The following is a 22,077-nucleotide window of genomic DNA, read 5'->3' as shown; positions in this document are numbered from 1 at the left end:
GTCGTGATATTATTGAATGGCAGAACAGGCTCGAGGGGCTGAATGAGCTCCTCCTGTGCCTATCTCCCTTTTGATGTTCCTCAGGCCTCTTTCATTCCCCTCATGTTCCTTCAGTTTGCTTTGAGGTTCTCCCCGCCACCCTCCAATGATCTGTCCCTGACCCCACACGTGGGGCTGGATTTTGTTCCCAGCCTGACATCAGGTTCTATTGTCGGGGGTGGGGGAGGGGGAGGGGGGGGTGGAAACAGGAGAATCGGAGCGGCAGCAGCCGCCACGGAACCCGACCTTCCCGGGGGTGGGATAGCAGGATAGGCCATGTCGGCCTTCCTGTCCAGAGTCCAATTGAGGCCCTTAAGTGATCTATTGATGTCCAATTAAAGGCTTCTTCCCGCTGCTGCTGGGATCTTACCAGCGGCGGGGGGGAGGGTGGGCCTCTGCCACATGGGAAAGACACCTTGTATAACAAGGCACCCTCCCTGTGGGCTTGCGGGGGGGGCAGTGGTGTCCATCCTTCGTGGGCAATTCATGGCCCACGGGGGAGCCCCAAATGCCCACCTCCCCCATCCCCCGTCACCGGGGCCTTCCAGACTGGCCCCGACAACCCCACCTCACCTACCTATTCTCCGGGCCTCCAACGCTCGGCCTGGGCCCGAGGCCTCTGCAGTAGGGTGGCAGTAGGGTAGGCGGTGGCATAGTGATACTGTCACTGGACTAGTACTGCCGAGCCCCGGCTAATGCTATGGGGACATGGGTTCGAATCCCACCATGGCAGATAGTGCATTTTAAATTCAGTTAATAAATCTGGAATTAAGAAGCAAGTCTGACGATGACCATGAAACTATTGTCAATTGATGTGGAAACCCATCTGGGTTTAGGGAAAGAAATCTGCCATCCTTACCTGGTCTGGCCTACATGTGACTCCAGACGCACAGCAATGGGGTTGACTCTTAAAATGCAATGGCCCAGCAAGCCACTCAGTTCAAGCGCAAATTTGGGATGGGCAACAAATGCTGGACTAGCCAATGACGCCCACGAAAAGAAAAAAGTGGCCACCTCTCCCGGTGGTGCTGTGGATACTGTTGAGCTGCAAGCATTGTGATTGGCCAGCAGCTCTTGGGGGTGGGATCCCCATACCTATTAAGTGTTTAAACTTCAACTTTGACCCCAAAAGACCAGGGATCGTCCCGGGGGGGGGTCAGAAAAAATGCAGAGGCAGAGTTGCCCCTGTTCCCCACTGCGGCAGGAGCCCCACCTACTGCATAAAATGCAGCCCATAATGTGCTTCTGACTTCACTCTTTGCTCCATGGAGACAGAGCAGGATCCAACACCTTCCAGTACACCAGCTGGATTGGATGCTGCAGCATTTTCAGGTAAAGCTGTTGACCTCACAAATGCCCTGACTGATCCATCGAAAAAAAATCAGGGCACGTTTTAGAATTTCCAGACAAAAATGCTATGTTTTTCTCCACATGTTCAGTAGCTCAATCTAAATAAAGATATTTTAGAAAGTGGTAACCATATTCCTAACATATGGTGTCATCTCCAAGTCAGTCTTGATAGTGAGCTTTAGAAACTTGAAGCCTGTTGTATGCTTGGATCAATAATACTATATAGTTTGGTGCTTGATGGCCGGCACAGACACGATGGGCCGAAGGGCCTGTTTCTGTGCTGTATAACTCTGTGACTCTATGACTATACAATGGGAGTGAATGGGAAAGAGTTTAGTCCATTTGGATTCTTTACAATGGGAGTGAATGGGAGAGGGATTAGTCCATTGGGATTGATACAATGGGAGTGAATGGGAAAGGGATTAGTCCATTTTGATTCTTTACAATGAGAGTGAATGGGAAAGGGTTCAGTCCATTTGGATTCTTTACAATGGGAGTGAATGGGAAAGGGATTAGTCCATTTTGATTCTTTACAATGAGAGTGAATGGGAAAGGGTTCAGTCCATTTGGATTCTTTACAATGGGAGTGAATGGGAAAGAGTTAATCCATTTGGATTCCTTACAATGAGAGTGAATGGGAAAGGGTTTAGTCCATTTGGATTCTTTACAATAAGAGTGAATGGGAAAAGGATTAGTCCATTTGGATTCTTTACAATGGGAGTGAATGGGAAAGTGTTTAGTCCATTTGGATTGATACAATGGGAGTGAATGGGAAAGGGATTAGTCCATTTGGATTGATACAATGGGAGTGAATGGGAAAGGGATTAGTCCATTTGGATTCTTTACAATGGGAGTGAATGGGAAAGGGTTTAGTCCATTGGGATTGATACAATGGGAGTGAATGGGAAAGGGATTAGTCCATTTGGATTCTTTACAATGGGAGTGAATGGGAAAGGGTTTAGTCCATTGGGATTGATACAATGGGAGTGAATGGGAATGGGATTAGTCCAATTGGATTGATACCATGGGAGTGAATGGGAAAGGGATTAGTCCATTTGGATTCTTTACAATGGGAGTGACTGGGAAAGGGATTAGTCCATTTGGATTGATACAATGGGAGTGAATGGGAAAGGGATTAGTCCATTTGGATTCTTTACAATGGGAGTGAATGGGAAAGTGTTTAGTCCATTGGGATTGATACAATGGGAGTGAATGGGAATGGGATTAGTCCATTTGGATTGATACAATGGGAATGAATGGGAAAGGGATTAGTCCATTTTGATTCTTTACAATGGGAGTGAATGGGAAGGGTTTAGTCCATTTGGATTCTTTACAATGGGAGTGAATGGGAAAGGGTTAAGTCCATTGGGATTCTTTACAATGGGAGTGAATGGGAAAGGGATTAGTCCATTTGGATTGATACAATGGGAGTGAATGGGAAAGGGATTAGTCCATTTGGATTCTTTACAATGGGAGTGAATGGGAAAGGGATTAGTCCATTTGGATTCTTTACAATGGGAGTGAATGGGAAAGGGTTCAGTCCATTTGGATTGATACAATGGGAGTGAATGGGAAAGGGATTAGTCCATTTGGATTCTTTACAATGGGAGTGAATGGGAAAGGGTTCAGTCCATTTGGATTGATACAATGGGAGTGAATGGGAAAGGGATTAGTCCATTTGGATTCTTTACAATGGGAGTGAATGGGAAAGGGTTCAGTCCATTTGGATTGATACAATGGGAGTGAATGGGAAAGGGATTAGTCCATTTGGATTCTTTACAATGGGAGTGAATGGGAAAGGGTTCAGTCCATTTGGATTGATACAATGGGAGTGAATGGGAAAGGGATTAGTCCATTTGGATTCTTTAGAATGGGAGTGAATGGGAAAGGGATTAGTCCATTTGGGTTCTTTACAATGGGAGTGAATGGGAAAGGGTTCAGTCCATTTGGATTGATACAATGGGAGTGAATGGGAAAGGGATTAGTCCATTTGGATTCTTTACAATGGGAGTGAATGGGAAAGGGTTCAGTCCATTTGGATTGATACAATGGGAGTGAATGGGAGAGGGATTAGTCCATTTGGATTCTTTACAATGGGAGTGAATGGGAAAGGGTTCAGTCCATTTGGATTGATACAATGGGAGTGAATGGGAAAGGGATTAGTCCATTTGGATTCTTTACAATGGGAGTGAATGGGAAAGGGTTCAGTCCATTTGGATTGATACAATGGGAGTGAATGGGAAAGGGATTAGTCCATTTGGATTCTTTAGAATGGGAGTGAATGGGAAAGGGATTAGTCCATTTGGGTTCTTTACAATGGGAGTGAATGGGAGAGGGATTAATCCATTGAGATTGATACAATGGGAGTGAATGGCAAAGGGATTGGTCCATTTTGATTGATACAATGGGAGTGAATGGGAAAGGGTTTAGTCCATTATGATTGATTTTTTTTTTTAGAAATACAGCACTGAAACAGGCCCTTCAGCCCACCGAGTCTGTGCCGACCATCAACCACCCATTTATACTAATCCTACACTAATCCCATATTCCTACCACATCCCCACCTGTCCCTATATTTCGCTACCACCTACCTAACTAGGGGCAATTTATAATGGCCAATTTACCTACCAACTTGCAAGTCTTTTGGCTTGTGGGAGGAAACCGGAGCACCCGGAGGAAACCCACGCAGACACAGGGAGAACTTGCAAACTCCACACAGGCGGTACCCAGAATTGAACCCGGGTCGATGGAGCTGTGAGGCTGCAATGCTAACCACTGCACCACTGTGCCGCCCCTATACAATGGGAGTGAATGGGAATGGGATTGGTCCATTTGGATTGATACAATGGGAGTGAATGGGAAAGGGATTAGTCCATTTGGATTCTTTACAATGGGAGTGAATGGGAAAGGGTTCAGTCCATTTGGATTGATACAATGGGAGTGAATGGGAAAGGGATTAGTCCATTTGGATTCTTTACAATGGGAGTGAATGGGAGAGGGATTAATCCATTGAGATTGATACAATGGGAGTGAAAGGCAAAGGGATTAGTCCATTTTGATTGATACAATGGGAGTGAATGGGAAAGGGTTTAGTCCATTGGGATTGATACAATGGGAGTGAATGGGAATGGGATTGGTCTATTTGGATTGATACAATGGGAGTGAATGGGAAAGGCATTCGTCCATTTTGATTCTTTACAATGGGAGTGAATGGCAAAGGGATTGGTCCATTTGGATTGATACAATGGGAGTGAATGGGAAAGGGTTTAGTCCATTGGGATTGATACAATGGGAGTGAATGGGAATGGGATTAGTCCATTTGGATTGATACAATGGGAGTGAATGGGAAAGGACTTAGTCCATTTGGATTCTTTACAATGGGAGTGACTGGGAAAGGGATTAGTCCATTTGGATTGATACCATGGGAGTGAATGGGAAAGGGATTAGTCCATTTGGATTCTTTACAATGGGAGTGAAAGGGAAAGGGTTTAGTCCATTGGGATTGATACAATGGGAGTGAATGGGAATGGGATTAGTCCATTGGATTGATACAATGGGAGTGAATGGGAAAGGCATTAGTCCATTTTGATTCTTTACAATGGGAGTGAATGGCAAAGGGATTGGTCCATTTGGATTGATACAATGGGAGTGAATGGGAAAGGGTTTAGTCCATTGGGATTGATACAATGGGAGTGAATGGGAATGGGATTGGTCCATTTGGATTGATACAATGGGAGTGAATGGGAAAGGGATTAGTCCATTTTGATTCTTTACAATGGGAGTGAATGGGAAAGGGTTTAGTCCATTGGGATTGATACAATGGGAGTGAATGGGAAAGGGATTAGTCCATTTTGATTCTTTACAATGGGAGTGAATGGGAAAGGGTTTAGTCCATTGGGATTGATACAATGGGAGTGAATGGGAATGGGATTAGTCTAATTGGATTGATACCATGGGAGTGAATGGGAAAGGGATTAGTCCATTTGGATTCTTTACAATGGGAGTGAATGGGAAAGGGATTAGTCCATTTGGATTGATACAATGGGAGTGAATGGGAAAGGGATTAGTCCATTTGGATTCTTTACAATGGGAGTGAATGGGAAAGGGATTAGTCCATTTGGGTTCTTTACAATGGGAGTGAATGGGAGAGGGATTAGTCCATTTGGATTCTTTACAATGGGAGTGAATGGGAAAGGGTTCAGTCCATTTGGATTGATACAATAGGAGTGAATGGGAAAGGGATTAGTCCATTTGGATTCTTTACAATGGGAGTGAATGGGAAAGGGTTCAGTCCATTTGGATTGATACAATGGGAGTGAATGGGAAAGGGATTAGTCCATTTGGATTCTTTAGAATGGGAGTGAATGGGAAAGGGATTAGTCCATTTGGGTTCTTTACAATGGGAGTGAATGGGAGAGGGATTAATCCATTGAGATTGATACAATGGGAGTGAATGGCAAAGGGATTGGTCCATTTTGATTGATACAATGGGAGTGAATGGGAAAGGGTTTAGTCCATTATGATTGATTTTTTTTTAGAGATACAGCACTGAAACAGGCCCTTCAGCCCACCGAGTCTGTGCCGACCATCAACCACCCATTTATACTAATCCTACACTAATCCCATATTCCTACCACATCCCCACCTGTCCCTATATTTCGCTACCACCTACCTAACTAGGGGCAATTTATAATGGCCAATTTACCTACCAACTTGCAAGTCTTTTGGCTTGTGGGAGGAAACCGGAGCACCCGGAGGAAACCCACGCAGACACAGGGAGAACTTGCAAACTCCACACAGGCGGTACCCAGAATTGAACCCGGGTCGCTGGAGCTGTGAGGCTGCAATGCTAACCACTGCACCACTGTGCCGCCCCTATACAATGGGAGTGAATGGGAATGGGATTGGTCCATTTGGATTGATACAATGGGAGTGAATGGGAAAGGGTTTAGTCCATTGGGATTGATACAATGGGAGTGAATGGGAATGGGATTAGTCCATTTGGATTGATACAATGGGAGTGAATGGGAAAGGACTTAGTCCATTTGGATTCTTTACAATGGGAGTGACTGGGAAAGGGATTAGTCCATTTGGATTGATACCATAGGAGTGAATGGGAAAGGGATCAGTCCATTTGGATTCTTTACAATGGGAGTGAATGGGAAAGGGTTTAGTCCATTGGGATTGATACAATGGGAGTGAATGGGAATGGGATTAGTCCATTGGATTGATACAATGGGAGTGAATGGGAAAGGCATTAGTCCATTTTGATTCTTTACAATGGGAGTGAATGGCAAAGGGATTGGTCTATTTGGATTGATACAATGGGAGTGAATGGGAAAGGGTTTAGTCCATTGGGATTGATACAATGGGAGTGAATGGGAATGGGATTGGTCCATTTGGATTGATACAATGGGAGTGAATGGGAAAGGGATTAGTCCATTTTGATTCTTTACAATGGGAGTGAATGGGAAAGGGTTTAGTCCATTGGGATTGATACAATGGGAGTGAATGGGAAAGGGCTTAGTCCATTTGGATTCTTTACAATGGGAGTGAATGGGAAAGGGTTTAGTCCATTGGGATTGATACAATGGGAGTGAATGGTAATGGGATTGGTCCATTTGGATTGATACAATGGGAGTGAATGGGAAAGGGATTAGTCCATTTGGATTCTTTACAATGGGAGTGAATGGGAAAGGGATTAGTCCATTTGGATTGATACAATGGGAGTGAATGGGAAAGGGATTAGTCCATTTGGATTCTTTGCAATGGGAGTGAATGGGAAAGGGTTTAGTCCATTGGGATTGATACAATGGGAGTGAATGGGAAAGGGATTAGTCCATTGGGATTCTTTACAATGGGAGTGAATGGGAAAGGGTTTAGTCCATTGGGATTGATACAATGAGAGTGAATGGGAAAGGGATTAGTCCATTTGGATTCTTTACAATGGGAGTGAATGGGAAAGGGTTTAGTCCATTTGGATTGATACAATGGGAGTGAATGGGAAAGGGATTAGTCCATTGGGATTCTTTACAATGGGAGTGAATGGGAAAGGGATTAGTCCATTTGGATTCTTTACAATGGGAGTGAATGGGAGAGGGATTAATCCGTTGAGATTGATACAATGGGAGTGAATGGGAAAGGGTTTAGTCCATTGGGATTGATACAATGGGAGTGAATGGGAATGGGTTGGTCCATTTGGATTGATACAATGGGAGTGAATGGGAAAGGGATTAGTCCATTTGGATTCTTTACAATGGGAGTGAATGGGAATGGGATTAGTCTATTTGGATTCTTTACAATGGGAGTGACTGGAAAAGGGATTAGTCCATTTGGATTGATGCAATGGGAGTGAATGGGAAAGGGATTAGTCCATTTTGATTCTTTACAATGGGAGTGAATGGGAAAGGGATTAGTCCATTTGGATTGATGCAATGGGAGTGAATGGGAAAGGGTTGAGTCCATTGGGATTGATACAATGGGAGTGAATGGGAATGGGATTAGTCCATTGGAATTGATACAATGGGAGTGAATGGGAATGGCTTAGTCCATTTGGATTGATACAATGGGAGTGACTGGGAAAGGGATTAGTCCATTTTGATTCTTTACAATGGGAGTGAATGGGAAAGGGTTTAGTCCATTGGAATTGATACAATGGGAGTGAATGGGAATGGGATTAGTCCATTTGGATTGATACAATGGGAGTGAATGGGAAAGGGATTAGTCCATTTTGATTCTTTACAATGGGAGTGAATGGGAAAGGGTTTAGTCCATTGGGATTGATACAATGGGAGTGAATGGGAATGGGATTAGTCCATTTGGATTGATACAATGGGAGTGAATGGGAAAGGGCTTAGTCCATTTGGATTCTTTACAATGGGAGTGACTGGGAAAGGGATTAGTCCATTTGGATTGATACAATGGGAGTGAATGGGAAAGGGATTAGTCCATTTGGATTCTTTACAATGGGAGTGAATGGGAAAGGGTTTAGTCCATTGGGATTGATACAATGGGAGTGAATGGGAATGGGATTAGTCCATTTGGATTGATACAATGGGAGTGAATGGGAAAGGGTTTGGTCCATTGGGATTGATACAATGGGAGTGAATGGGAATGGGATTGGTCCATTTGGATTGATACAATGGGAGTGAATGGGAAAGGGATTAGTCCATTTTGATTCTTTACAATGGGAGTGAATGGGAAAGGGTTTAGTCCATTGGGATTGATACAATGGGAGTGAATGGGAATGGGATTAGTCCATTTGGATTGATACAATGGGAGTGAATGGGAATGGGATTAGTCCATTTGGATTGATACAATGGGAGTGAATGGGAAAGGGTTTAGTCCATTTGGATTGATACAATGGGAGTGAATGGGAAAGGGATTAGTCCATTTTGATTCTTTACAATGGGAGTGAATGGGAAAGGGTTTAGTCCATTGGGATTGATACAATGGGAGTGAATGGGAAAGGGTTTAGTCCATTTGGATTCTTTACAATGGGAGTGAATGGGAAAGGGATTAGTCCATTTGGATTGATACAATGGGAGTGAATGGGAAAGGGATTAGTCCATTTGGATTCTTTACAATGGGAGGGAATGGGAAAGGGTTTAGTCCATTTGGATTGATACAATGGGAGTGAATGGGAATGGGATTAGTCCATTTGGATTGATACAATGGGAGTGAATGGGAATGGGATTAGTCCATTTGGATTCTTTACAATGGGAGTGAATGGGAAAGGGTTTACTCCATTTGGATTGATACAATGGGAGTGAATGGGAAAGGGATTAGTCCATTGGGATTCTTTACAATGGGAGTGAATGGGAAAGGGATTAGTCCATTTGGATTCTTTACAATGGGAGTGAATGGGAGAGGGATTAATCCATTGAGATTGATACAATAGGAGTGAATGGGAAAGGGTTTAGTCCATTTGGATTGATACAATGGGAGTGAATGGGAAAGGGATTAGTCCATTTGGATTCTTTGCAATGGGAGTGAATGGGAAAGGGATTAGTCCATTTGGATTGATGCAATGGGAGTGAATGGGAAAGGGATTAGTCCATTTGGATTGATACAATGGGAGTGAATGGGAAAGTGTTTAGTCCATTGGGATTGATACAATGGGAGTGAATGGGAATGGATTAGTTCATTTGGATTCTTTACAATGGGAGTGAATGGGAAAGGGATTAGTCCATTTGGATTGATGCAATGGGAGTGAATGGGAAAGGGATTAGTCCATTTGGATTGATACAATGGGAGTGAATGGGAAAGTGTTTAGTCCATTGGGATTGATACAATGGGAGTGAATGGGAATGGATTAGTCCATTTGGATTCTTTACAATGGGAGTGAATGTGAAAGGGTTTAGTCCATTGGGATTGATACAATGGGAGTGAATGGGAATGGGATTAGTCCATTTGGATTCTTTACAATGGGAGTGAATGGGAAAGGGATTAGTCCATTTGGATTGATGCAATGGGAGTGAATGGGAAAGGGATTAGTCCATTTGGATTGATACAATGGGAGTGAGTGGGAATGGATTAGTCCATTTGGATTGATACAATGGGAGTGAATGGGAAAGGGATTAGTCCATTTGGATTGATACAATGGGAGTGAATGGGAAAGGGATTAGTCCATTTGGATTCTTTACAATGAGAGTGAATGGGAAAGGGATTAGTCCATTTGGATTCTTTACAATGGGAGTGAATGGGAAAGGGATTAGTCCATTTGGATTCTTTACAATGGGAGTGAATGGGAAAAGGATTAGTCCATTTGGATTCATACAATGGGAGTGAACGGGAAAGGGATTAGTCCATTTGGATTCTTTGCAATGGGAATGAATGGGAAAGGGATTAGTCCATTTGGAATGATACAGTGGGAGTGAATGGGAAAGAGTTTAGTCCATTTGGATTGATACAATGGGAGTGAATGGGAATGGATTAGTCCATTTGGATTGATACAATGGGAGTGAATGGGAAAGGGATTAGTCCATTTGGATTGATACAATGGGAGTGAATGGGAAAGGGATTAGTCCATTTGGATTCTTTACAATGAGAGTGAATGGGAAAGGGATTAGTCCATTTCGATTCTTTACAATGGGAGTGAATGGGAAAGGGATTAGTCCATTTGGATTCTTTACAATGGGAGTGAATGGGAAAAGGATTAGTCCATTTGGATTCATACAATGGGAGTGAACGGGAAAGGGATTAGTCCATTTGGATTCTTTGCAATGGGAATGAATGGGAAAGGGATTAGTCCATTTGGAATGATACAGTGGGAGTGAATGGGAAAGAGTTTAGTCCATTTGGATTCTTTACAATGGGAGATTAGTCCATTGGGATTGATACAATGGAAGTGAATGAATAAGTTTGGTTCAATGAGGTTAGTTAGTTAGTTAGAGATACAGCACGGAAACAGGCCCTTCGGCCCACCGAGTCTTTGCCGACCATCAACCACCCATTTATACTAATTCTACACTAATTCCATATTCTTACCACATCCTCACCTGTCCCTATATTTCCCTACCACCTACCTATACTAGGGGCAATTTATAATGGCCAATTTACCTATCAACCTGCAAGTCTTTTGGCATGTGGGAGGAAACCGGAGCACCCGGAGGAAACCCACACAGACACAGGGAGAACTTGCAAACTCCACACAGGCAATACCCAGAATTGAACCCGGGTCGCTGGAGCTGTGAGGCTGCGGTGCTAACCACTGCGCCACTGTGCCTTTGCAAAGTGAGTGAATATGAGTGGGTTTTTGCTCTATTGAGATTCTATACAATGGAAGTGAACGGGAATGTGTTGCGACATTACTGTTAGGGTGTGTTGATCAGGAGCTAATTTTGACTTGTCTTGCAGTGCAACTAATATCCACCTCCTTCAATTTAATCAGATGAACAAAACATACTGCCGTGTAAGAAGGAAGAGCTGCAATGCGGGAATGGCTTGTGCCTCCTCAACTGGCTGCGTTGTCACTACAGGAAGGACTGTGGCCCAGAGTACACCTCCATCAAGTTAATATGTTCAAGTAAGTTCTGCCTCTGAAATGACATCATGCAGTGTGTACCAGAAATAGCAAAATAAACACTGAATTGAGTCAATTCTGTTGGCCTTTCTCTCCCCATTCCTCTTCCCACTTTCCTCATTCGCACAAAGAACTCTTTTGTCTTCTCTTTTCCAGTATTGCCCCCCCCCCTCCCAAAAGTGCTGAGTGTTGCTGGCACAGGGGTCCTACGGGTGCTACTTGGAGTCAGTTCCTTAGCCAAGTAGCCATTCTTCATGCGTGAGTCTCATACGTGCAGATTGGCTATTCAACCATGCAGCTGGAGTGTTACAACCGAGCCCGATCCTGTGCTCAGAAACAGACCATTCGGCCCAACTGGTCCATGTAAGCATTTATGCTCCGCAAGAGACTGCTCCCACCCTACTTCATCTCACCGCTATCAACATATCCTTCTCTGTCATGTGCTGAAATAGATTGCCCTTAAATGCATCTATGCCATTCACTAATTCATTCCTTTTGATAGCAGATTCCAGATTCTCACCTGAAATTTCTCCTGAATTTCTTTTTAGATTTATTGGTATTTTATATTTATGACCCTCCCCCCAGTTTTGGACTCCCTCAGAAGTGGAAACATCTTCTCTACATCTACCCTATCAAACCTCTTCATAATCTTCTATTAGGTCAACCCTCAGTCTCCACTTTTCTGGAGAAAAGAGTGTAAGCTTGTTCAGTCCTTCCTGATAGTTATCACCTCTCAATTCTGGTATCATTTCTGTAAATCTTTTTTGCATCTTCTCCAGTGCCTCTATCACTTTTGTAATATGAAGACCAAAACTGTTCACAGTACACTTTTAAGTGCGGTCTAACCAAAGTTCTGTACCAGTTTACATAACATCTCTGCTTTTCAATTCTGTTCCTTTAGAAATGAGCCCAGTGCTTTGTTTGAATTTTTTATGGTTTTGTTAATCTGGTTTGTGTTTGTTGCCACTGTGGTTGGAACATTAGCATGTTTCATGTCAATGAATGTTGTTTGCATCCTGAAATAATTTCCAATGATCACTTGTAGGATGCATAAATCTGCATCCTCAGGGTACATAGATCCTCTCTATATGTAATATACAGAGTAAAAGAAAAACAGAATGCACTGTAAATACTCAGCAGGTTTGGCAGCATCTGTGGAGAGAGAAACAGAGTTAATGTTTCAGATCGATAACCTTTCATGAAATGGCCTTTGCCTCCATGCCCACTTCGTTGGCCAGGAGGTCTCCCCCTGCCCCCAACATGAACACTGTCTCCTATCTTCAGAGTTCTCGTTCCACCTGGACCCCCTCCCTACACCCACACCCTCTCATCCTCTCTCAATCTCTTCATTGGGAACTGCCAGTATGACGTCAGCTATCTCAATTTCTCTACTCCCTCACAAACTCTAACCTCCCTCCCTTGAATTTACAGCACTCCGTTCTCTCAGGTCCAAACTTGTGATTGTTGTTAAACCTGCTGACAAGGGAGGCACTGTTGTTGCTTGGGAAACAGGCCTCTACCTTAAACAGACTTAACGCTAACTCTTCGGCACCTCTTCTTACCTTCCCCTAGACTATGACCCCACCCTCAAACATCAAGTCATCATTTCCCAGACATCATCTCCTCTTGCGATCTCTCCATGGCCTCTAACCTCATAGTCCCCAAAACCTCACCCAGCCTGCTTCTACATCCTTCCCAAGATCCATAAACAGGAAGGCACTGTTGGAGCGGCACAGTGGCGCAGTGGTTAGCACGGCAGCCTCACAGCTCCGGCGACCCGGGTTCAATTCTGGGTACTGCCTGTGTGGAGTTTGCAAGTTCTCCCCGTGTCTGCGTGGGTTTCCTCCGGGTGCTCCGGTTTCCTCCCACATGCCAAAGACTTGCAGGTTGATAGGTAAATTGGCCATTAGCAATTGCCCCTAGTATAGGTAGGTGGTAGGGAAATATAGGGACAGGTGGGGATGTGGTAGGAATATGGGATTAGTGTAGGATTAGTGTAAATGGGTGGTTGATGGTCGGCACAGACTCGGTGGGCCGAAGGGCCTGTTTCAGTGCTGTATCTCTAAAACTAAAAACTAAAACTAAAACACTGGGAAACCGATCGTTTCAGTCTGTTCCTACTGGATCAGAACTTCCTATCCTGACTATTCCTTCTCCCCTTGTTCCGTCTCTGCCCACCTACATCTGTGACTGATCTGACACCCTACGTCACTTGAACCATTTCCAGTTTCCTGGTCCTAACCAGCTCCTTTTCATCATGGACGTCCAGTCCTTGTTCACCTCCAACCCCCATCAAGATGGTCTGACAGCTTTCCACTTCTTCCCCATCCACCACTATCCTCCTTTGCCTGGCTGAACTTGTTCTCATATTGAAAGACTTCTTCTTTAACTCCACCCACTTCCTCAAAATAAAAAATGTTGCTATGGGTTCCCACAGGGGTCCCAGCTATGCCTGCCTTTTTGTGGGATATCAGGTCCTTATCAGGCCTCATCTCAATATCCGTCACGCTGAAATAGAAAATTTCATCAACTTTGCTTCCAATTTCCAACCATCTCTCATTTTCACATGGTCCATCTCCGATTCTTCCGTTCCTCGACTTCTCTGTCCCCATTTCTGGGGATAGGCTTTCAACCAATGTCCACTATAGGCCCACTGACTCCTACAGCTATCTTGATTACATTTGCTCCCACCCCACTTTCTGGAAGGACTATTCCATTTTCCAAGTTTCCCCATCTCCGTCACATCTGTTCTGATTATACCACCTTCCATACGAGCGCTTCCGATGTGTCCTCCTTATCCCTTAATCAAGGATTCCCCACCGTCACCACCATGGTTGATAGGGTTCCCATGTCTTTACCTTCCACCCCACCAGTCTCCACATTCAAGGGATCGTCCTCCACCATTTCCACAACCTACAGTATGATGCCACCACCAAACATATCTTCCCCGTCCCTCTCCTTTCAGCGTTCCAAAGTAACCGTTCCCTCCACGACACCCTGGTCCACTCCTCAATCACCCTCAACGCCTCCATCCCTTTCCCAGAGCACCTACAATGGCAGGAGATATGCCTCCCTTTCACCCCCTCCCTTCCCACCACCCAAAACACTCCTTCCAGGTGAAACAGCGATTTGCTAGGACTTGCTTCAGTCTGTTGGAGTTCTGATACAAGGACATTGAACTGTTTCTCTTTCCATAGACACTGCCTGACCTGCTGAGTGTTTTCCAGCATTTTCTGTTTTATTTCAGATTTCCAACAGCCGCAATGTTTTGCTTTTATTTAAGTGCAGCAGAGGGTGTTGTACAACACTAATTATCAGCTTTGTTCAGTTGGCATTTCTGAGTCAGAAGGTTACTGGTTTGAAGTCCAGCCCAGGAGTTTCAGCAGATAAACCGAGCTGACATTCAGCATGGTAACGAGGAAGCATAGCCTTGTTGGAGAAGCTTTCAGACGCTGAATTGAGTCTGTATGTACTGAGTTGTATAAAGCTCTGGTTGGACCGCAGCTGCAGTATTGAGTTCCATTCTGGGGACCACTCCTCAGGAAGGATATTTTGGCCTGCACAGATTCACCAGGATGATGCCGGGGCTAAATGAGGACAGTTTGCATCGGCGGTGAGCTCAAAAAATGTGCAGCCCACACGCCAAAGAGACGGCGTGATGGCATGCACAGCGGCTCATTTAAATAGCCAGGGTGGCACGCGCGCCCCATCCCCCAATCACATGGAGGGCCGGGCTGTCTGTCCCTGACAATGGCATCAGCTGCCTGTGTGCAATCTCAATTTGAATTTTTAAAGATACACCCCCCCCAAAAATGTATTAAATAAATTTTGAATGCCTCTTTCCCAGCCCCAATAACAATTACATTAACTATTTGCCCTTCGCACCCCACCCCCACAGTACTTACCTTTTAATTCTGACCTTCCCGCCCCCAGACTGCACAATGTTTAAAGATCACTCCTTCCCACCATCCCCTACACCCATTACGTTTATTTGACACTGTCCACCAGCCCCCCCCAACAAAACTCCGCATTGAAAGTATTAACTCCTCCTCCCTCCCCACCAGTGTCACACCGGCTTTCCCCAGACGGGGAATTGAAGGTGCGGGAGTGCCAGCCACTGTGCCGACGATCACAGCGGGCCTGGAAGATTGAAGGTAAGTTCATTTAAATTTATGTCATTAATTTAAATATTGAAATCCAGGTCCCATTGCCCAGCGGTGGGGGGGGTGAGGGGGGGGGGGGTGTCGCCACGAAGCCTCGCCACTGCCGGGATCGAGCTGGGCCCTCCCAGTGTCGGCCTCCATGGCGGATTACTGCCGGCCCCACCTTCTCCCCCCATCCCCCCCACCTCCGCCACAGAGCCCAATGTCGAGGGCTTGGTAAAATCCAGCCATCAGTCTGAATTCCCTTGAGTATAGAAGATCAAAAGGATGAAACTAATTGGGATATTTAGGATGATTAAAGGAGTTCATCGGGTTGATATAGAGAAACTCAGTAAAACGCCCCAGGTCACATCACAGAAGTATAAAACAGGCAGAAATTTGACACTGAGCCACATAAGATGTTAGGGCAGGCGACCAAAAGCTTGGTTAATGAGGTAGGTTTCAAGGAACTTCTTAAAGAAGAGAGAGGTCGAGGATTTTAGGGAGGCTTAGGACCTAGACAGCTGAAAGCATGGCGACTAATGGTGGAGCGAAGGAAATTGGAGATGCACAACAGACCAGATTTGGAGGAACGCAGAGATCTTGGAGGGTTGTAGGGCTGCTTGCCTTACCAGGATATTGACAAGTAACATTGGTGCAGTGTCGGATTGTATCTACCTCTGTGTTCCCCAGATTCATAGCATAGAACAGTGTGCTACTGCAGGTGTATATATGTATATATATATTTATATATATATTAATGAAGCAAATTAATTTTAGAATCTCTAATCCTTTCTTGTGCTAATCAGTACAGCAGTGTGCATTTAATTAACCCATTTCCAATGGTATTTGACCTGAAAAGACGACAGATATCCTAGATGATTAAAAAACTTCAGTTAAAACACTGCTAATAAAATGCTGCTCAAAGTGGGTTAAGCACATTTTGTATTAGATTCTCTGAGAATTTGTTTACATTTGATATGTTTTGTTGCAAGCTTTCTTATCAATCATATTCGTAAGCTTCTAATGCAACTTCCAGTTAATTTTTTTTCTTGTATGAAATCCAATCCCTCCACCAGATTATCCATTTTTTTAAAAGATATACATTTCAGAAGTGTAAACTGTGGCACGGAATCAACTCCCCCTTGGCCCCTTTATTCCCTTCACCCACTTGATCCTGGCCGTCACGTGGGACTAAGTCCTCTTAATTCAGGCTCAGGCTGGGTGTTTGGGATATCGGGGTTACAGGAGAGCCACCCTCCACCTAATCCACCGGCTACAGTTAATGGCTTAGTACAAAGAGGAGGAAACTCAGTCCTTTCTTTAACTATCAATTTACTTTATTCACGTTGTTGTACAATGTAAGAATAAGGCTTATACACTTGGTTAGACAAAAGCATGCAACTCAAACTGGGTTATACAGTTAATAACAAAGCTAGCTAGAATCAATAAGCAAACCCATTAGGTTCCTTTGACCTTTCCCTGACCTAGTCACAAAAAACAAAGGATAATACCCAAGGAAGGGGAGAGCTGACGCTGGCCAGGCGTTCCATTCTCTCTCTCTTTTACGTCGTCGCCGCGTTGCTCACGCAGGGTCTTCCACTTCCACGATGGTTGGTCTCCGGAGTTTCTCACTGGCTCTATGTCTGAGATTCTCTATACTTATTCTCTTTCTTATCTCTTCAAACTGTGCTGTTTCTTTCCGGTTGGTTTAAGCCTGCTCACCTCGTTCGTATCTTCTCCTTATTGGCCCAGGCCCAAAGACCCCGGTATCACACTGTGTCCAAATAAGGCTCTATTCCTGTGATCTCTCCCTTGACTTGTCACATAAATTAATTAGTTCAAACTGGTTTTTACCAGCACAGGCCAGTGTCTGAGCTCCGGTTACTATAGTTCATGAGCTATGCAACAGTTTGTGACAGACTCTATACTTCTTGCAGCCCCTGGCCAACAGAAGGCTGCCTGACTTTATGTCAGTTCTCTGACATTTGAACCCAGCCTCTGTTAAACCAAATACGAACATACAAAAATTGAGGGATAGGAAAAGGTCAGCTGGTCCATTAAGACTGGCACACATCTCAACACATCTGGACACTTGAACTTTCTGAGCTTCTCACAGCAGGGTGAGGCTGATAGGTCAGGAAACCAGAAGTTTGGAAAACATGATTTTCAGTGGCTCTTCAACAAAGTTATGTCATTAGCATCCCCCTTCTGGGTTTCCCAAACGTTTAGCTTGGGCGGCTTAATGGCGGCCCACACTTGACTGTCAAAGGTTCACTATTTAAAGGGACCCTGCGTGGGCCAGAATGGAACTATTGGAGAACTGGCAAGACTGAGGCAGCTGCTTGAGTAATGGAGTCTCAACAAGCAACAGCTGCCCCACGGTTCTCTGATACATCCCTGGCCATCAGGCTGAAAACTGTAAGGGCCTACAGAGAGATTCTGTTCCCAGTGGACGGGACAAAGATGCCCACCTCAGAGAAGGCGCAGCAGTGTTTGGAAGTGGCAGCTTGAGTGTGATTCCTCGCCCCTGGATACAGCCTGAGTGTGATTCCTCACTCCTAGATACAGCCTGAGTGTGATTCCTCACTCCTAGATACAGCCTGAGTGTGATTCCTCACTCCTAGATACAGCCTGAGTGTGATTCCTCACTCCTGGATACAGCCTGAGTGTGATTCCTCACTCCTAGATACAGCCTGAGTGTGATTCCTCACTCCTAGATACAGCCTGAGTGTGATTCCTCACTCCTGGATACAGCCTGAGTGTGATTCCTCACTCCTGGATACGGCCTGACTGGGATTCCTCACTCCTGGATACAGCCTGAGTGTGATTCCTCACTCCTCGATACAGCCTGAGTGTGATTCCTCACTCCTGGATACAGCCTGAGTGTGATTCCTCACTCCTGGATACGGCCTGAGTGTGATTCCTCACTCCTGGATACAGCCTGAGTGTGATTCCTCACTCCTGGATACAGTGCAAGAGTTAATGGCTGCCTCATCCCTCTTTTTTGTCAAAACAGGCAAAAAGTTATTCATTCACAACCACACCCACATCTTCCACCCCCACACACAAGTTACCTTTTTGATCTCCAATTGGCCTGACTCTTTCCATAGGTATGCTCTTGCTCTTTATGCATTTATAAAACATCTTTAGGTTTTCCTTGACTTCAGTTGCCAATATTTTTTTATGTCCTCTCTTTGCTTTCCTAATTTCACCCCTGTACTCCTCTGGGCTTTCTGCAGTGTTAAGCTCTTGCCATCTGACATTACCATATCCTACTCTGTACTCTATACTCAAAGATTTTCTGCTACTGGTGCAGAATATTCCACTTCATTGATCACCAATGAGACCAGCTCCTGTGTCCAGCTGACCAGAGCTTGGAAGGTCTTGGGCCCTCCAACAGGGACTCTCCACTATTCCCCTTGTCTCGAGCACTCGCTCCTGCTCAAGTGTGATGTGTGCCTCATCATGTGACAACCTCTCTTCATGGCCCCATCAAGATGTGTGTATGTGAGCTGGTGAAGGCTGTTCATGAGTCCTGTGACAGTGCATCCTCAGAGTGAGTGACCTCCTCTGAGCAGTCTTCATCCTCAAGGACACTTGTGGGACCTGTGGGAGATGAAAGAAGTGAATTAGAATTGACACAGTGAGAGGGTTCTCATTGCACAAATGATCAATTTTCATTTCCCACTGGCATCAAGCCTGTATGAGTGAGTGTTGTACGACATGTGGCTGTATTATTTTTAACAGGTAGCTGGGAGACCCCCATCTCTCCATCTCCAGTGGCCGTACATTCCGAGACTCATCTTATCACCAATGTGTCTTCCTCTGCAGCTGTAAGGGGGTGATGACTGGAGAGCCACCCCCAGTTCTCTGCATCTCCCTGGGATTCTGTGCTAGCTCTTGAAAGAGAGAAAGAAGAGTGTTATGTTTGTAAGAAATGGTGTTTAGCATCTTTGAAAGTGGCTAATCACCAGGACTGGATGAAATGCTAAGGGAAGCAAGGGAAGAAATAGTAGAGGCTCTGACCATCATTTTCCAATCCTCACTAGCTACAGGCATGATGCCAGAGGACTGGAGGACAGCTAATATTGTACTGTTATTTAGAAAGGGAGGAAGTGATAGACCGAGCAATTACAGGTCAATTAGCTGGACCTCGGTGGTAGGCAAATTATTGGAAAAAAATCTGAGGGACGGTATAATTCATCATTTAGAAAGGCACGAATTAATCAAGTCAGCATGGATTTGTTAAGGGAAGGACCTGTCTGACTGACATCATTAAATGTTTTGAGGAAATAACAGGGTCAATGAGAGTAGCACATTTGATGTAGTCAACATGGATTTTAGCAAGACTTTTGATAAGGTCCCACAAGGCAGACTGATCAATAAGTTAAAAGCCAGTGGGATCCAAGGGAAAGTGGCAAGTTGGATCCAAAATTGTCTCAGTGGCAGGAAGCAAAGGGTAATGGTCAATGGGTGTTTTTATGACTGGAAGGGTGTTTTCACTGGGGTTCCGCAGGGCTCAGTACATGGCCCCTTGCTTTTCATGGTTTATACTGATGATTTGGACTTAAATGTAAGGGGCATGATTAAGAAGTTTGCAGGTGATATGAAAATTGGTTGATAGTGAGGAAGAACACAGTTTAAAAGTTACGGTCTCCCATTTAAGACAGAGATGAGGAGAAATTTTTTCCCTCAAAGTGTCGTTAGTCTGTGGAATTCTCTTCCTCAGAAAGTAGTGGAGGCAGGGTCATTGAATATTTTTAAGGCTGACTTTGACAGATTTTTGATTGACAAGGGAGTCAAAGGTTAATGCAGGTAGACAAGAAAGTTGAGTTGAGGCCGCAATCAGATCAGCCATAACCTTATCAAATGGAGGAGGAGGCTCAAGAGGCCGACCAGCCTACTCCTCCTCCTCCTAATTCACATGTTCATATGGAGAAAGCTGTAGACTGCAGGAAGATATCAATGGACTGGTCAGGTGGGCAGAAAAGTGGCGAATTGAATTACATCCAGAGAAGTGTGAGGTACTGCATTTGGGGAGGACAAACAAGGCAGGGGAATACACGCTAAATGGTAGGATACTGAAAATCATAGAGGAACAGAGGTTCCTTGGAATGCATGTCCACAGATCCCTGACGTTAGCAGGACATGTAGATAGTGGTCAAGAAAGCATATTGGATACTTTCCCTTATTGGCTGAGGCTTAGAGTATGAGCAGGGAGTTATGCTGGAACTGTATAAAACACTAGTTAGATTGCAGCTAGAGTACTGTGTACAGTTCTGGTCATCGCATTACAGGAAGAATGTGATCACACTAGTGAGGGTACAGAAGAGATTTAGGAGGATGTTACCAGGAATGGAGAGTTTTAGCTATGAGGAAAGATTTGATGGGCAAGGTTTGTTTTATGGATTGGAGGAGGTTGAGGAGAGATTTAACTGAAGTCTATAAAATTATGAGCAGCCTAGATAGAGAGGAGGAAGGACCTATTTCCATTAGCAGAGAAGTCAGTAACCAGGGGGCATAGATTTACAGTAAATGGTGGAAGGATTAGGGGGGAGTTGAGGAGTAATTTATTCACCCAGAGGGTGGTGGGGGTCTGGAACTCACTGCCTGAAAGGGTGGTGGAGGCAGAAAATCTCATCACATTTAAATAACACATGGATATGCACTTGAGGTGCCGTAACCTACAGGGCTATGGACCAAGAGTTGGAAGGTGGAATTGGACTGGATAGTTCTTTCTCAGTTGGCAAGGGCACGATGGGCCAAATGGCCTCCTTCTGTGTAGTAAATCTTGCTCTGTTCCATCAGCATTTCTAGCTGCTCTATGGACCATTGGGGAGAGATTGGGAGAGCCTGTCTCTACCATGAGTGCCATGATGTCTCAGGCTTTCACACTGATGTCTGCATCCATGAAAGGAGTGGCCACCTGCACGGAGCATCAGAGCCAGCAGTCTATCGACATGCTGGCCCTGACCAATGTTCTGCACACACAGTCTGCCAGCTTAAGTAGGATGGCGGAAAGTCTCACCTTGGCTGTTCAGTGCCTAACAGGGAGGTGCAGGTGGGCCATGAGAGGGACGATGGAGAAAGGGGACATGGAAGTTGGGAACTCCGCTCAAAGTACTCACACTGCTCACCACCTTGCTCACCCGCGGTCAGAGCCCCACACGATGTCCCCAGCCCCGATGGCCGAATCTGCCTCTGCACAGGTGCAAGTGGGTCATCTTTGCTGGGGCCCTCACAGGCTCCAAAACCCAGGCCACAAGCATCTGAACCGTCAGAGCAGGGGAACAAGCAGCCTGCACCCAGCTCTGCTGAAGCCACGAGGTAGCTTGACATAGGAGTAATAGGAAAAGGAAGAGAAAAAATTCATAATTACACAAGGGTAATCACTTGGGTGTTTAACACTGTGTTAAATTGTCACTTTTACTTTCCAATGTTCATGCATCTAAACTTTATTTTAAAGCTGCATTGTCCAATCATTCCCATTGTTGCCTGTTGCCTGCCAAGTGGCCTTCA

The 22,077-nt window shown here is 44.9% G+C and overlaps 1 protein-coding gene across 2 annotated transcripts in view; it reads left to right on the top strand.

Moving 5' to 3' along the window:
* bean1 (brain expressed, associated with NEDD4, 1) overlaps nt 1-22,077 on the top strand; it is a 112,988-nt gene that overhangs the window by 12,705 nt on the left and 78,206 nt on the right. The window contains exons 3-4 of one of the 2 annotated variants that reach the window (XM_068049863.1): nt 11,282-11,416; nt 15,478-15,567. In XM_068049863.1, coding sequence (XP_067905964.1) covers nt 11,282-11,416; nt 15,478-15,567 — 225 coding nt within the window. The remainder of the gene's footprint in view (nt 1-11,281; nt 11,417-15,477; nt 15,568-22,077) is intronic. The other variant, XM_068049864.1, reaches the window with a different exon arrangement.

The sequence above is a fragment of the Heterodontus francisci genome, chromosome 17 (genome assembly GCF_036365525.1).
Source record: "Heterodontus francisci isolate sHetFra1 chromosome 17, sHetFra1.hap1, whole genome shotgun sequence".
NCBI classification, from domain to species: domain Eukaryota; kingdom Metazoa; phylum Chordata; class Chondrichthyes; order Heterodontiformes; family Heterodontidae; genus Heterodontus; species Heterodontus francisci.
This window is presented reverse-complemented; position numbering and strand designations above follow the sequence as displayed.